Genomic DNA, 17,741 nt, shown 5'->3' with positions numbered 1-17,741 from the left:
GAGCTAGCTATTCCACTCATTTCTGCTGAGTACAGTGGTCCTTTGGACAAAAGGGAAACACTGCTGACAAATACCCAAGAAGTGGCATGCAGCTCATTTGCAAGAGTAGCTGCAGCGACATGCTCTCACCTTGACAGGCCTTCCCAGCTTGACAGTGTGTCATGTGGTTGAGGACATTCTTCATGGTTCGACAGTGTGGGAGAGCACAGGCTCGCACCTCCCCGTTTGCTTGCTCACGCCTCTGACATTTGTGAGCATGAAGCAGCAAAACCAATTGCTGCTGGATCAGTTTGCGCTTCTCCGGATCTGCTGTTGGTCCAGTTGCCATCGCCTGCGTTGGTACAATCCCCACTTGCTGTACTTGGGTTTGCATCTGGGACTAAGAAGAAAGTTAGTTTAGTATCATGTCTGCAAATCTGAATTTTGATCTTAATCTTGTATAGTAATTCTGTCATCACAAGACAATTCACCAAGCATTCCTGTATTACAGGCTACAGGGATTATTATACCGCTCTCCGCAGCATTCTCAAACATTTTGTATTCTAATCTCAGAACATTATATTAAGGGATTCTTTTATTAAGACTTTTACAAGCAGTATTTTAATCAAAAAGCCAACCAGAATCTTCTGTTTATTATGCAGATCATAACCGCAACAGGTATGAGCTCCTACCACACTTGGAGATAAGATTATTCAAATCTGTTTAGTATATTTTAGTATCGTAGGTATTACATGTTTCAATCCTACGTTCTTGTCCACAAGAGAAAGTATAGGTCAAAGGGAGAGGACTGTCTCGCTTATATGACTGTCTCTATATAGTACAGTAAGAGGAAGAATTGATTTTCCAAGCCTATGTTAGCATTTCTTTTCATACATGACTGCTGAAATTCCCTTCATAGAGAAAAAAATCCAAGGTAAGATGTACACAGTTTTCTTCCAGAAAGGGTCACCTAAGTTTAGGTTGCACTTTGTGTACTAGAGTTTACTAAAGGGTGATGTTAGGTTGTGTTAGCTCTTAGAATCTGCTCTTTTCTGTCCAGAATCCATTCTTCAGGAACACACTTCCACAGCAATGCCCAAGTCCTGCCTCACAGAGCCCACAGAGATCTTCAGTCTAAGACATGGCTCATAATGGACTGGAAACGCTAAAGAACTTCCTTAACACACAATTTCTTCGGTGCAGATTTAGAGGCCTTTAAAAAAAGCAAACAACCTCCTCCCCCCACATATCTTCTTAGACTTTTGAAGGACAACCAATGCAGAAACCCTATTTTCAAGATATTCTTATCCCAATCAAAAACTATTCCCCTACACTGAATGCATCCACAGCACAAAATTACTTCACTAGAAGCAGCAGATATGGCACTGCTAAAGTGCTTAAATCCTTATGATTTCCAGCCTGAATTAATCTCACGGACAAGATGAAACTGTCCCAAGAATCACCGATTCATTGTGAATTCAGATTACCTGGGAAAAGCTCACTGATTTCCAAGCTACCTAAGAAAATCAGCCATTTAAAACACATAAATAGAAAGTAAGAAGAGGCTTATATTGGGGAGGTAACGGGAAATACTTCAGGGCCATCTAGAGAACTCCTGACCAAAGCCTGCTTACTGCATTTTAAGAAAAATCAACCTTAAGTGACAAAATACACCATCAGTAGCCCACTCTACTTTTGACCTTTGAGAAAAGTTTTTCCACTAGGACCCCCCAGAAAATACCAAAACCAGCAAAACAGAGCACGTAACAGCAACAAAACTCATTTTCTTAGGTCAAAGCAAGGTTCCCTGACACATGTTCTCATTACTCCAGCAGCAAGCTTTGCCCTCAGCTTTGCCATGGCACACGAGGCTTTAGAGAGCTGGCATTTCTTCTGCAGAGCAATGCACACAAGTCGCATACAAAACACCACGCCCGGTGCTCGGTGGAGGAGATGGGGACTGCCACTGATGAGGATTATAGTTAAGTCTGAAACAAAAAGGAATTGCTGCGTCTGTTTGCCTAAGAGCTTGCAAGATGACAAGCATTAAAAGAAAAGTGGGCTATGGAAAAGCATCCAGTTATGCTCCCAGGGCATGCAGCTGTAATTTTCAAGTCTTCCATTTCTGCTGCGAACAAATCCGTGACAGCAGACAGGTTTTGCTGAAACAATTCGTAGGTCATGAATAGGAAACAATTAGTTCAGCCAATCTGCAGAAAAATAGGGAGACCATGCCAAAGAAAATCTTGCTGGTTGTGATGTTTTCATCCCAGTCAAAAAATTGTTGCCTTAGCCAAAACTCTACTTTTGTTACTACTCTACCAGTTAGCAGACGTGACTGCAGCTTTATCAGCACAGATACAGTGCCCTGACCCAAAGGGGTTTCTTGATCATAGAAGAACAAGCAGCCTTGATCAAGAAGAGAACGTCTGCAGATAGGCATAACCAAAGGAAGAACTCAGCATATTGCCAAAGCTCTTGAAGTTTATGGTGTTTGCTATTTCAACTCTGTTAAATCCAAACCTGCAAACACAATGAGCTTTCCACCACCTCACTTTCCAGACTCGGCTGCTTGAGAAAGCTGGTCTCTTCCCTCTTGTCTTCTAAGAGCGGTGGTCTGCAGGAGCAGTGTGAAAGGGGGGATGTGTCAGTGCACTGAGGTCACCCCCGGGCTGCCCAGCTCCTGTCATACACAGAAATCCTTCCACTGCAAAACCAGCAGGAGGCTTCTCATCATCTCACGTGAATGACTAACAACTTTCTCGATGAAGCTGGAAATTCAGGTGCTTCTGCTCCCCCAGTTACAGTACGTGCTTCCACAGTCAGATATCTGAGGAATAAAGACCGTTTTGTTTCTCTTGCTGGGCTCCACTACAAATTAAACACATCAGTGACTGAAAGTTTGCCACAACCTCTGACAGATGAGAGCTTCATTAACCAGAATTCTAGAAATAGAATAGCACAAGCCTTTTATTGCGTGAAGCAATGATTAATGCCATTTAAACTTATGGAAACTATACATTCATTCAGCAAGATAGCTTTGCCCTGCCCCTGCTGTAAGGAGCAGAAATTCATGGGTAGTGCAGGTGCACAGGACGTGGAAGGATGTGAAGTTCCCTTGCAGCTTCACAGAGATGACCAGTAGCCCTCCACACTTTGATGTCCTTATATAAGGACTTTTAACATCATCTCTCAAGATAAAACACTATCTACTACCTTTCCTTAGACAAAAAGGCACCAATTACAGTAGTACTGTTAACCCCTCAACAGGTAAACAGCCTCATAGTCAGTGTCTGTCAGTCACACTTCCATATAGCTTACATCTTTAAAGTACACTTCCTCTTCCACAACTACTACTTATTCCCATTTTTTTCCCTTCTTCCTGATGCTAACAGGAAACTACTTTCTGGAATCACTGTATTAGGCTAAATCCTGCATTAAAAAACGTCTGTTAATTCTTTAAGACAGGTTTCTAGTCAAGATGGGACCTGAGTGAGATGATTCAGGAGCAACTGCCACGAGGGATTACTGTTCTGATACAGATGTTTGCTTTGCAGACCTTTCATTGCCCTAACCAGAAGGCAGGCTGCACCAGGTGGTGGCTGGACCAAATGATCTTGAAGGTCTTCTCCAACCTTAACGATTCTGTATCTCAGTCTGCTGACATCTAGGACTAAGAAAGGGAGGTTATTTACTATTAGCAACACAGGCTTTGGTACACGTCATCCACACGTGCATTTACGCTTTGGGCACATCCAGTCTCTCAGCTATGACTTTACAAGCTCTTTACCAGCTCTCTCAGGCAGTATCTGCAGAGAGCAAGGTGGCATCGCACCTCTGGCTCACGCAGGAGCGCACAAGGCAAAGCACACCTTCTATCTGAATTAAACATTTCCAGCGTGACCAACTCCAATCACCCACCCTGCACGTCTACATGATGACTGGAAGGAGCCCTTCCTGCAAGCAGCAATCGCAGGAAGGCTCTGATAAGCACTGAACCAGCTCCCAACAACACAGAAAGCACTCTTCTGTCACAAAGCTGGAGCAGCTTTCTGATGGTATCAAAGACCAGCACGTTTCTCAGTGCAGTCACTGCATGAACCCAGGCACTCGCCAGTGACCACCAGAGCTTCATTTTGAAAGCAACACAGCCAGTTTACACTTCTTACATCTGAGTTAAAAGAGGAAGAGAGTTCGCTTCTAAAGCCAGCAAACGGCTCCATATTATGCAGTTGACTGTGCTGGGAATCAATGCTGGATCAGTGTCTTCCTTAAGGATTCACTTTTGGAGTTTTATCTCCTTGTATTTATAAGCTTTTTGATTTGAAGCACCAGCAAATGGCAAGAAACACAAAGAAATTCCTCAAAGCAACAAAAAAGGAATGAAACTGGATACAGCAATCTGCAGAGTCCTGCTCTTGCAGACAGGTATTGAAATGAACAAAGCATTAGGAGAGGTTTATATAGGATTTACTGGCTGATAGAACAGCCTAAGCAATGATCAATATTAAAAACCCCAAATAGCAAGTCCATGGATAATAGACAAACGAGAAGTTTGTAAGTGGAGGAAAGCTACCCGGGAAGTGCTAGCTGTGGGGTCCTTCACCTCAGCTGGTGGCAGGGAGCAGAAGTGGTGCTGGATATTCCCAGCACACACAAGGGGGAAGGAGAGAGGAAGACGAGCCAGGGTGCTGGCGAAAGAGCAGATCTTCCTCTTCAGCTGCCTTCATCAGCCTGGCACCATACCTACAGACAGCGCAAAAACGATGAGCTTCTGCCATTCAAAGCAGCACGTGTTCCTCCTGCCCCAAGATCGAACACAGACGGGGCTCTGCTCCCGGCACAGTAACACGGTTTCTCTGGCACCAGGCACTACCTGTCAGATTTGTCTCCTGGTCATAAGGACCTGTGCCTTTACAAGACCCATGTGCAGCAATGTGCTCGGGAGCTTTTTGCAGCTCTTCGCTAGGCTGTGGCCCCACCTCAGATCCGGTGGGAAACCCCTGAGCAAAAGACGAGTGAGCATACTGGAAAAATCAGCTTTTGGAGAGCGGGGCTGGGCAGGCACCGGGAAGGGGAGCTCACCACAGACTGCTGCTGAGAGCGATGGCAGCACGCACGGGGTGACAGAGCCACAGACAGCCCTGCAGAAGGGGAGGAGGCTGCTCGTGTTTGCTGCACGAGAGGAAAATTGCTGAGAGGTTATGAGAAGAAGCCTTCCATGCTTTAAGTACACAACAGAGGAGAGTTTTCAGAAAACCTTTCATTTCTAGTCCCTAGAATAAGAGCTGTCAATAAGAGTTGTCTATTTTAAGTAGCTATAGCTCTACTCATGCTAATTATAATATCTGGCTTCAAAGTTGAAAACTTTCTTCCTCTCTTTAGAAGGCCCACTGCAAGGCACCCCTACTCATCTGCTAGTCTTAGCTAAAGACCCTTGTTTCCTATTCTGATCAAATTTATTAATAAAGAAATCCAAAGGACACAAAAAGAGAGAAACGAGGAGGAACACACCTCGAAACTCAAAGCATGCAGAGATTTGAAAAAAAAATGGAACGGAACATGAGCTGCTCCAATTCTAAGTAGAGAGCCAAAGAGAGCTGATTTGTGTTACCTTTTAAAAAGTAATATTCTCTCAACTCCATCTGCTGGTCAGAAGGGTAATTGTGAAACCAAGGTGGTGTCTGTCAGGCACAACCAGACGAACTTCACACGCTGCACTCCTAACCCATCTTGAAATAAATACCAGCTTTCCCTGTGATGTCCATCAAGAAACCACCTCTCACCACCACCTGAATGCGCTGCACCACAGACACTGCAAGGCTTCAGCAAATTTGATAGGAAAGGCTGATTGGGCTCCCCTCACTGACTGCACATCCCGGAGCCACGGCACCCCGAAAGCAGGAGGCTGACACCTCCCAGCCCCGCTGTGCTGAGTGCCAAGGTGCAGAGCGTGGCTCGTTTCTACCATCCAAAAAGTCTGGGTGATCTCACTGCAGCCCAGTATGGCCAGTCCTGCGTACAGCTTCGCTCACGCTGAATCTCACCAAGTGTTTCATCAAAACTTCCAAGGAATCAGAAACAACATCTTTTTTTTTTTGGAGATGAGACATCTGCTGAGGCCTTCAAGCTGCCCATGCTGTAAGAAGACGGACTGTGTTCTCCAGCAGCCATACAAAGCCAGAATTACAACTGCCTGCTCTGAGATGTTTCCAAAAGTTAGAACTTGCCATGAAGCTACAGGTCACAAGTGAGAGTTTTTCAACCTTTGCATCAGGAGCCATTCTAAAAAATGAATTTTTTTGTTCCCTTATGAAGTCACACTGTATGTTTTTTTTAAATACAGAAAGCCCAGGCAATCAGCATGTAAGAAAAACTGACACAGTTCCAGGATCCCCAGATTCAGTGTTTGGATCCACAATTAAAAAACAAGCAAAAAAAACCAATCCATCCTGCTGGCACTGAACATTAATACCTTAAAGCTGACCTTTTAATACCATAAGGCCTGCTACTTCTTTCCTAATTAAAGAGATTAAACCAAATGTGCTTCTTAGGGCCTCGTGTAAGGTCAGGCTTGGAATAAAGATGCTCTGAGCTGAGAACCACAGCACTTGTGGGGCCAGAGGGGTGGGGACATGGAGCTGTTCTTAGCGGAGCTGCAGCCTGAGTATGGGCAAGAAAATCCCCTCCTGCAACAGAGGTTTGTCCCGGCCGCCAGCACCTGAAGGCTGGTTCGGGTCTGGGATGTGGGTGCCACACAAACACCGTAATGATGCTCAGACCAACGTGGGTTAACACATCCTCATCTTCCATTTTGACTTTTGCAGTGTACACACAAGCTTACGGAGAAAGGCAACAGACTGAAAAGGAGTGTTTGAAAAATGTCCCTCTTTTCAGGACCAAGAGGTTTTAGGACATCGGCCTCACCACTTGTTCTTCCCTCTTCTCTTATTTACATACACTTAGTGGCAATCAATCAAAGTACTTGATTGATTTGTCTGCTGGAATCTGATTTCCTGCCACAGGCAGGCCATATATAACCAATCTTCTAACTCACATGGGTTTGTGTTTCACACAGACGCATCCTGGGGGCTGTTTAAGATAAGGACCCCACAGAGGACTGGTTACCGAGATAATGCGGTTCCAATCATCCCACAAAAAAAGCTGGTGGTCCTTTTAAGCAGCAGCTGGTCCTTCTCCTGTTGTGGTAGCTGCAGAACGAACTGATCCTATTGCAGTCCCAGTGCAATAGTTAAACTCTTCACCTCTGCGCTAGGGAGCTGCCTCCGCCACCATCAACTTCTCATAAGTGCCACTCAGGTCCTATTTTAGGTGCCCAATGTTGAGACGGAGACATCGCTTCCACGAGCTATGAGCACCCCTTTATCCTTATGAATGCCTTTACTCATGAAACGAAGAATGTTTCAGCAAGCCAGGGAGCCTCCAGTCCGGAGTCAGCAGGTTTGTCCAGCCTCACCCCGTGCCTCAGCCTCCTGGTTAAAAAGGGGAAACCATCTTCGCAGAGGCGCTGTGAAAGTTAACTCAGCCAAGTACGTGCACGCTTCAGTGATGACTGCCACAGAAAACACTTGCTGAGTGAAATGTATTACTGCAAACGGCAAACAAGGCCCACAGCTATGCTCTGAGCAGCAAAAACAGAAGTGAGTCTTGACTACGCGCCCTTTCAGAGGGCATCGCTCACGTTGTACGCTGAATAAAGCAGTGTCCCCATGGATGAAATAGCACATGGCCGTGTGCGCACTACTACGATAATTACACTGCCTTACCTGGCCAAGTAAAGGTTGAAATTTAACAAGTCTGACATTTCCTTTTAAATTCTTGGCTTTACAATAAAAATGTTTAGATGGCAACTTTGGTTTTTAAAGATGAAAGTTTTACCCCCATGAGGAACAAACTGACCAGCACAAGATCTGTAACTCTGTGGCTTGACGGCAGGGCCGAGACTTTTTAGCTCTACAGCCCGCCTGTCTGTCAGCCCAAACAGTTATTACTGGCTGGAGGGAGAAAAAGATATACTGGATATATGAAGGTTTTGACACCTGAGACACAAAAAGATGGTTTTGTTTGTCCTCCCAACAGACAACTCTCATTTTTGGCACTTTAAAGAAACTGCAATTGATAATACCAGACAACTTTCCTGGATTTTGCCTTTTGGACAAGGAGGGAGAGAGGAAACATGGTTTCTTCTTTTTTTTCCTTCCCATGGCTACTGCCTTTTTTATTTCACTTATTTGCCACTACATCCTGTACTGATAAGCGAGTACATTCAGAGTTACACTTCCCAAAACCAGACATTTAATGAGAATAAAATCAGGCTTCAGCATCATCCAATCACTAAGATAAATACAGTACTGTGGGCAGATTTTCAGCTTCTCTACAGAATCGTGAGATAGTTCATTTGCTTTACACCTGAACCAAACTTAAAATATTTTAGAAACAAAATTAGAAGAGTTGTGCAGCAATTTGTCTTCTACAAACATTCTGCATGAGCGCGAGTGGTATTCTGAACATGGTCTCCATTCTAGTTGCCAGCTCCTTTCCGTAATTGCTAGCAGTAAATTACAGATAATGTTAGGCAAAGATTTCACAATGCAACAGTAAAGGAAAATTAGGAAGTGCTCCTCTAAAAATCAGGAAAGAAGAGGAAGTTTATCACATCCCATTCCTTCTCCTAAATAGCCTTATTAGCTATAGGCAGGTAGCACACTCACTGATAGAAGAACAAGCATAGCTTGTGCCAAAAACTAGCTGGTTTTCAAGTTAAATTAAAAAATAAGCAATTTGCATCTTATGGAAGGTTTTACAAGTTTCTATAGTAACTGCTATCATGTATAAGAATATAAAATGCAACAAGCTGGAGTTCCCATAGAAACGACACAAGCGGTTTGATTAATACACAGACATACTGAGACAAATGGGAATATTTCATTTCGCTTTATAAAGAAAACTCTAGTAAACAGAATACTACAAACTTGGGCAAGATATCCTAATAAGAATATCTTCATAAACTTGCGAGCTGCAAGTCATGCACAATATCAACTGAAAAGCATGTGGTGTGCTTACTATATTAGATTCAAAGGATATGAAAGGCACTATTTAGCTTTCATGGAAGTTTATGGTGTATCCAACACAAATTCTAATTGATTTAGGCATTTAAACTTCCAAGCAGCACTTGCAAAGAAAACATCTTCATCTGGTTTGGAACTAAATGTCCCAGACAAAATGAAAGGACGTAATGCAATCTTGTAACAAAACGTATTGCTTGCTTTGGAAGTTACTGTATAAAAACGAACACAAACTTCCCACATGCTCCACAGAGCAGTAGTGAAGAACTCTGGGGCATCTCTGACGTTTAAATAACCCTGCAGAAGTCCAGTAACGCTGCAGAGGCCATTCAACCCCAGAATTCAGAATGCACGATCAATACACAACCACCCAAGGAAACAGTAAGATACAACTCACCATATTGGGCACACTGGTGACCGGAGTACTCTTGATGTCAGCAGGAAAGGCAGACAAACTGTTTGCCATGCCTGGCTTGGTTGGTAACTGAGGATTCACTCCTGTAGCTCCCATCTGCTGCCCTCCAGTTTGACTGAAAGGTTGCCCAAAGGGACTAGTGTTACCTGTCATTCCCATCTGGAAAAAAAAAATGAATGAAATTGTAACTTTCTAGAGTCTAAAGGGACATCAAAAAAAAAAAAAAAGAAAAAGAAAAAGAAAAAAACACGTCAAATATCCATCTTCGCATTCACAGAGCCCAAATTCTAGTTTTAAGTTGTTCCATATTAGATTCTCAGTTTCACAACTTCAATCAAATCATAAAAAGTGCTAATATTAGGCTTTACACAGCTCCCATGTGTATCCAAAGTCTTGCAATTTAACTTTAACATCACTGTGCAAATGCAAAGTAGAAAATAAGATTATCCTTCCTAATCTGCATCAAGGAAAACATTACTTTTTCCAGTTCTGTAAAAACTTTTGAAAACCACACAAGCCTCAAATGCACTTTGTGCATTCTGTGCACGAAGTATGACTTCGTACATAGACCAGATGGGAAGGAAAGGGAAACAAGAGAGCAAATGCTTATCTGCTTGTTTTGGTACTTAAGGAAAAATGTCTGAACAAAATGACATCCATCTAAAGCCAACAGCCTTGACAAATTACACCCCCAAACTCCTTAAGAACAGAAAGCAGAAATACAATCCCCAATGAATTAGGAAGAACAGCGTCCATCCCAAAGAGCCATTCTGCCTGAAGAACAGCCTCACAAGAGAAGTGAGGAAATCTCTATTAGTTGAGCTAGTTAGTATTACACTGGACAAAAGGCCCCAAAAAGACACGTTAATGGGAATTTACTTCTGTCAAAGAGGATGGCTAAGGCTATGAAACCCCATCCCTCAAACGAAGGCAACACAGAAAAGTGGAGTGGATAATCACGTTTGTGCTCTTTCCCCCCACACTGGGAGGAACTCTAGATGACTTTATCACCCGTCAGAATATAAATTGAAGCACGGAGCGAGCTTTTGTGTGAAATATTAAATCCTATTTTCCCCTCCCTTTGACCTCTGCAGCCCTCCCTTGCACAACACCCCAGCCGCCCACCGCCCCGCTGGTTTCACTGCCGTTGTTCCCAGCAGGAATTCGGGGGGGGGACACGACCCGTTCCTGGGCACGTGGCAGCTTTTTCCCTGCTGAAGTTGTGGGTTAGGAGCTGTCTGCCACGCCGGGGCAGAGTCCAGCACACAGTGCCAGGCTCAGCCGTGCACTTTGCCCCGGCAGCACCCGGCTCCCTGCAGCGGCAGAGCCACCGCCACCAGATCCAGGCCTGCTTCGACCACACAAAATGTTTTATCCTCTCAGAAGGATCTGATCCTACACCTACTCCTTTTAAAAGAGCTGTTACTTTGCAGTGTAAGAGGTTATCATTTATTTGCTGCGCTCCAGAGCAGAGCTGAGCCTACACGACCAAAAAACCCCAATTGCTTAACAGGATCAAAAGCTTAGAGGAGTGGTATCAGGTACTGTTACACCACGCAGACTTCAAGAATTTCGACTTTCTGGACTCCTGCATTTGTTCTGGAGGAGTTCCTAAGGAAAGCACCCTGCTGGCTTCCCAAGAGAGCCCTCAGATACCGGCCAGCTGCCAGGTCTGCTTCCCCAGGCCGCCCAAACTGCTTGCCCCGAGGACCAGACCCGGTGTTTCGAGCACAGGTCACATCCTAAACTTTCCATTGTTTCTGGAGAGGCCCAGAAATGTCTGCAGTGTGTTCCCACAAGGTGTGCTGGAATCCCGAAGTCTAGAAGAGATGCATGGATCAGATGGAAAATGGCAGTATAAATGCAACCTTAAAAAACCTTTAAGGGGATTTTTTCTTTTTGAGGAGCTGTTTTTACCAAAATGATCCTACTGCCAAAACGATACAGCATCCTGAGAACTGAAACACTGGATCAGCTTCCATCTGAAACGCTGAAGACCCTGGATAGTGCATTTCCATATAGGAAAGACTTTGCAATATCTAGCTTAACTATTACACTGAAAATACTACAAAGCATGACATACACAAACACGAAAAAAAAAAAAAAAAAAGAGGTACAGCCAGGAATAAAATGCTGCACAGAAAGCATTCCTAAAGCAGTGTTCCCAAAAAAATGCCAACATTCTGACGTCAGCACATAAAAAAGCCCATGCAGTATTTCCCACTTTCTATATAAACGGTTTTCCTTTCAGTACTTGCAAACTAGACGCAAGTCAAAACGGCCTGAAGTATAACCCGAACTTCAGATCCATACAACCTGAAGCAATCCGTGCTGAAAACACACCACTGTATGTTCAAAGACACTTAAACTTATTTATTCACTACAACATGGACTTAGGCAGGCTTTCTCTGAAGAATAGCAAAGTATTTAATAAACTTACCCACTCCTCCTAGTCCACTATTTTAATGTATGAGAAAGGATCATGCAATATCCAGGGCTATTCCTGCACACTGTCTACCCAATTCTTTTTGAAGGGTGAAGAAAGTTTCTGAAACTCAACGTGTGACCGAGCAAGTAGCTGACAACCTCAAACCTCTCCGAGGCCAGGAGCAGGAACAAGAGCGGGCTGGGCTGGCTGCTCCTTGCTGCATCCCCAAACACAAACCTCATCTCTCTGCAGCTCTTGGCCCTTCCATTCTTCTGTGAGCGTGCTTGCAGGTTTGCTTGCTTTGTGCTGATCAATGCATCGCTGGCAAGCACTGCTCTGCTAGAGCTTCCTACGAGCCCTACAGCCCACGCAGCGGCGAGCCCCCCGCAGGGGGAAGCCTGCTCCCACCGCCCCCCTGCCCTGCTGGGCCCCACACCTTCTGTCGGGATCCAAACACCTGAACCTGCAGAGAGGGAAGAGCTTGCTCTGGTTTTGTTTGCTTTTCAAAGGAAAGTGAATGTTAAGCAAGTTTCACACCACATTTCAGTTCTTGCTCTGAAAGAAAGGAAAAGGTGTTATTCACCTGATTTCATTATCAGGAGATTAATCATTTTATAAAGGGGTTTTAAAAACTTTTTAAAATGAAATATTTTACAACTATTTCAGTCTCAAAGGATGTAACAAAACATTCATTTTAAGCTTGCCACAACCCTAAACCACTCAGACTATGCCCAAAGCTCCAAGAAACAGCAATCTGACCAGGCACCACCTGGCACCACCGCATCCTTGCCTCTTCGTTTTTTAATATTTGCTTTTCAGTGGACCTTGTTATGAAACATTTCAGAACCCAGCACAACAGCAACAGAGAAACCTTTCAAGTCATCCAAACTGAGTGCTTCATATGCTGAGGATAATAATTTCCTTTCTAGGTGATCATTAAGTGACAGACACCTGATCCAAATTGTAAGAAATGCTTTGCTGTTCTCTGAACTCGAGCTGGAAGCCGACTAGCTTCCACCTGAGAACTTGCATTTCTTTACACCCACTCTCTGCCACAAGGAAGGGAACCCCTGGCTACAGTTACACCAGCCCACAACTTAAAAAAAACACGACAAACACATACTTCGATAACATTCTAAAATATTACACGTCCTTTAAACTTAGCTTCGTTTTTGTAAATTACTGCCACTGAACCAAAATGCCAAAGACTTTAAAAAAAGAACTTCAAACAACTAGAAAAAAATATATATCTCAGTAAGTAGACAGACTTCTCTCTCTTATGTGGCAACCCACGAAGTAAAGACGGAGACAAAGATCAAGAGGGAGCACACACAGGTTTACTAAAACTCACAGATGCTTGTAGTCTCAGCAGCGGTAATTTCTGTTTTAGATCTGTTTAGCCTCAGAGCAGTTAAGCTTATCAGCAGCACTAGGGATTCCCGAGACTAGCAGTGCAGAACCAGCACAACAGGTGCTCTAACGAACCCACACCTATTTACAAGTTGTCAGCTCTGGCTAGGAAGGCTGAGGAGTTTTGGTGCCCACCAGCATCAGTACGCAGAGCTCCGGCAGTGCACCTGGGTCAGGACAGCAACAAGAGGGGGTGGAAGGAAAGGCAGGATCACATCCTCTGTGTGCTCTGCCGAAAACGTGCCCAAGCACAAAAGGCATCAGCTGGCGTTTCCTAATTAATTGTAAGAATGTTTGGATCTGATGACCTTCTGTAAGAAGTTTCTGAACCAGCACTGGTTGAAATCTCCAAGACAACTGGTAAGCACAATCGTATGCCTGGGCACGGTAAAGGTTTTATAGCACTTATTCATTCCGCAAACTGAAACCAGCGGCTCCAAAGCAAATGAGAGTCAGAACGCCCCGGCGCTGCAGCTCCCCCTCGGGCCCCCAGGTTCTTTCCTGTGTGAAATGAGGGGGCAGGCAGACGCTCAGCAAACCTTCCTTTTTGTGTCCCCGCACTCCTTCCCCCCAGGGATCCCACCTCCAGCAGCTCCTGTTTTCTGCTCCTCTTCCTGCGTTCTTTCAGCTCACGCTTCTCGCTCGGTTCTCCATGGCCACGACTTCAGCAGCTCGTGACGAAGCAGAGCAAGCAGGGCGTTGTGGTCAGCTCCACGCCTCCTGCTCGCCGTTCCTGCAACTGCACTGGGGCAGATTCAGAACACGCCAGCACAACCCACGAGTCAGGGTTAGAAGTGCCTGAAGGAGCAGCGAGCACAACGAAGGTCGTCTTAAGTTATTTCTGCTCTAAGCCAGTTCTTCTCAGAAACAGGTCGAATGCTACTCGCCTTTAAGGCAGAAGATGCATTTGATTTGGTAATTCTGCTATCCCAGAAAGACAAGCAGATTCTCCTTCCCCTTTTTTCATCACTATGGCAACTCTCTAAGATACTGGAATCTATTGCTGAAATGGATAGGAAGGTAAGAGCATTTTGCTCTCCTCTCACAAGCCAAGAAATTTACAAACATCCAAGCTGAAAAAATTAAAAACCCTGCGTTTAGCTGGCTTGGACAAGGCGAGACATCTCACGCTGCAATGCTTTGGGCAGCAGCTGTAGGAGGTACTTCCCTTTGTTTTGCTTTCCAGTTATTTTCAGAGCAGAACAGCAATTAAATTTCCTCCAGTTCCTGGAGTTTCATAGATATTATACATTGAGTCTGCGACCAAATCTACGTACTTCATTCAGTGGTGTAACTCAGAGCCGATGCGACAGAGATGTGTGTTCAGGCATCTAATTCAAAGGTAAGTCAGGACCAGGCTGCATCTTAATACCACACCGTATCTCCTTTTAAAGCTTACTTTCTTCCTCCCCTCTGTACTACTGCTGACACACCACAGCATTTCTTCCTCCAACCTGCATCAAGGAGCTACTCCCTTTGTACACTAAGTGTCTGGGCCATTAATAAACCCTGTCCTTTCCTCCTACTCGAAGTTTTTATTAACTATCCCTTCACCTCTGCCACTCCAGCCAGTTCTCTTTCAGGCAGTTACTTCATTACCACTTATTCCTCCGAGGCTCCCAAGACATGCAAGCAACACAACACGCTGCAAAAATCATTCACTGCTCACTATTCAAAATCCACTTTTTAAACTTCCCGTCCAATAATGCTGTCATAAATCACAGATGTGTGTGTGTGTGTATATATGTAAGGATATTTCTGCTCCTTGCTACCCTTTTTCCTTTGGGAAACTATGCTCTCCTCTGTCACCCTTAACCCATCTTTCACACCAGGGTTTCCAGACTTAATAAAAGGTCTGGCAGGACAGACTGAAGCTGCTATTAGTTTTCTTGCAAGAGAGAAAGCTGTCCTCATTTGCAGGCACAAAAACACCCCAAGGAGCAGCACCTACCTCTGACAACGCTCCTGCTTTTCTATCCTGTAACATCACTGCCTGTGTAAAGTTACAAAAAAGTGAAAGCTCTGCTTTTTCTTTTCTTTTCCTTTTTTTTGAATTAGTTGGTCCTACCAGATCAGTTCAAAAAGCCCCCAAGTTAAACGTTGATTTTCAATAAGTTTTGAATGACCGACTCTTCTGCACAAAAATGGAAAAATATTTAAAAACAAACAAACAGAACCAAATAAATTAGGACCGGCCTGACATTAGAAAAAAATATTGAAAGGTTGATAGGAGAATCAAAGCAACAGGGGTTCAGGGGAAAATACACTTGACTGAAGTAATCTGGTTATGATTCAATCCTGTAAACTAAAAATAAAAGTTATCATTAGTATTCAGTTCTGTATCTACACAATTTGTATCTCGAAAACAGTCCTAGAAAGAAAGGAAGTAAGCTAGACAAGCTTGGCTGGACTGTCTTTGAAACTGTGAACGTGCAAAGTGATTGAACAACAAATCTGAGCTCTTAGCATGCCAACAGGAGGTCAGAAAAGATGACTGGGTGAGCAGAAAGTGACATCTTCATGCTTCTGGCTTGATGTGAATGTTACTGTAATGATGAGAATTCATGCTGCATTAGTTCTTCACGACTGATACGTGGACATGACAGGATTCAGAAAGGCCTCGAACTATTCAAAGGACTAATAGTCTAATTGCAGTCTAATAGTCTAATTTACCTAGCTCATTATTTACACTTATTCATTTGTTTAGCTTAATATGGCAAGCACTGAAATGATCCTAAAGTACCACTTTTGGGAATAGAAAGGTGACAACACAAAGATCTGCTATCTAGCAAAAACTTCTTAATAGGTTAAGATCTGAAGTTTTACAGCTTAAACCAAAAACAAGAAAAAAATGCAAGTGCCCAAATGCCACTGAAATTCATAAGTTTATATTTACCTTTTCTCTAAATAGAGTGTACTCCTACTTCTAAACAGGAATTAATTCACAAAAGCCGCATGGCCTGTGAGGTTGACCTTGGGTCACTCGTTTTTATGTGCTTTGCCCTTTATAAAATGGAACCTACTGATAGGGAACGAGAAGCTCTCTTGGCTAGAGACAACGCAAAAAGGCGAGAACAGCTTATCTCGGGAAGCAAAAATGATGCAATGGATGGACCACACTGCCAAGCCCACTGACTAGCCTCAGAGAAGAGCACCAAAGCCCAGAGGTGTGGACCAGAAGCCAAAACCCACAGCCAGCCCCTACAGAGCCCTGTTAGAGCACGGCTCCAGCCGATGGCTCTGCTCAGGACAGGGCAGCAGCGACGGGGGGTCCTCAGGCTGATGGGGACTGCAGGGTCGCTCCTCCCTTCCCCAGATCAATTCTTCTCTGACTGCTTTAGAATCCACCAGCCAATTTGGCCCATTTTTGTGAAGGCCTCGCAGATAATTAAGTTTGTAACACTGCAGAGCAGACAGACGGACAGGTAAATGATGACTCTCCGATGAACATCGCCGTGAAGCAGAGGCACAAAGGACTCTGCCATTTCCCATTGTGCTCGGCCGCAGACAGGCAGTGTCTCCCGGGCTCTGAATGAGCCCCCATTATTGCCGGTTTTGTCCTGTCAGCACATCGGAAAGATTATCTGAGGACGCGGCAGGGAGCTGGAAGCAGGACGGGAGGCGTTCACGAGACCCGTGGGGCGGAGGACCACAAAGCGTGGTGGTGTAGGGACACTGCTCGGCAGTGGGGTGGCAGCCAGGGGAGAGCCTCTAACTGCTCCTCTTCCTCCTCATCTCACCAAACAGGAAGACAAAGACAGCGTTTTAGTGAGCTAACACCATCCTTACATTATTCTGGATCTAGGCTATGATAGAAAAGCTAAAATCGATGTTAACTCTAAGCCCCAGATTAATCATTTGAATTACCAGCTCTGAGAACAGAACCTGCACGCTACAATCAAGGAAAGAGGAGAGACCAGCGGCATCCCAGGTGTGATCTGGGTTGATAAAGGGACAGATTGCCACAAACTACCAGCAGTGTCGAAGAGCTGCACACACACGAGCTTGGCTGCTCGGCAGCAAGATCTGCACTGAGACCTCTGCCACTCACTGCTGCTCTCTTCTACATCTCCCAGTCTGCGAGGATGTTCCCCTTGCTTTCTCCTGCTTATCACTGCAAGAACCCGCTGATAAATAACAGGCTGAATGCTGAACAGATAACTATTTCCACCTTTCCAAAGCTATCTGTGAACTATGATAAAGTTTTCTGGATGTTTGAACTACAACTTTAAGGTTATACCACTATCAAGAGCCTTAGGTTGACTGAACACCTGTGCACTACGCATGAACATCCTGAAGAAAATAATCCAACCCCTTCTAGAGCCATTACTACTCAGTATCTCATGTGCTTCATGCAAAATCCCCTATTACCTCACCAGTATGTAAGGGGCATTATTTTTCCCCTTTTTTTTTTCTTATAAAA

General features: G+C 44.4%; 1 protein-coding gene across 6 annotated transcripts in view; it reads right to left on the bottom strand.

Moving 5' to 3' along the window:
- The window catches only part of CREBBP (CREB binding lysine acetyltransferase), a 94,964-nt gene that overhangs the window by 50,430 nt on the left and 26,793 nt on the right, over positions 1 to 17,741 (bottom strand). For all 6 annotated transcript variants that reach the window (XM_082772320.1, XM_082772321.1, XM_082772322.1 and 3 more), the window contains 2 exons: positions 9,463 to 9,639; positions 130 to 379 (listed from right to left, as the gene is read on the bottom strand). In XM_082772320.1, coding sequence (XP_082628446.1) covers positions 130 to 379; positions 9,463 to 9,639 — 427 coding nt within the window. The remainder of the gene's footprint in view (positions 1 to 129; positions 380 to 9,462; positions 9,640 to 17,741) is intronic.

The sequence above is a fragment of the Aythya marila genome, assembly GCF_965140915.1.
Source record: "Aythya marila genome assembly, chromosome: 15".
NCBI classification, from domain to species: Eukaryota; Metazoa; Chordata; class Aves; order Anseriformes; family Anatidae; genus Aythya; species Aythya marila.
This window is presented reverse-complemented; position numbering and strand designations above follow the sequence as displayed.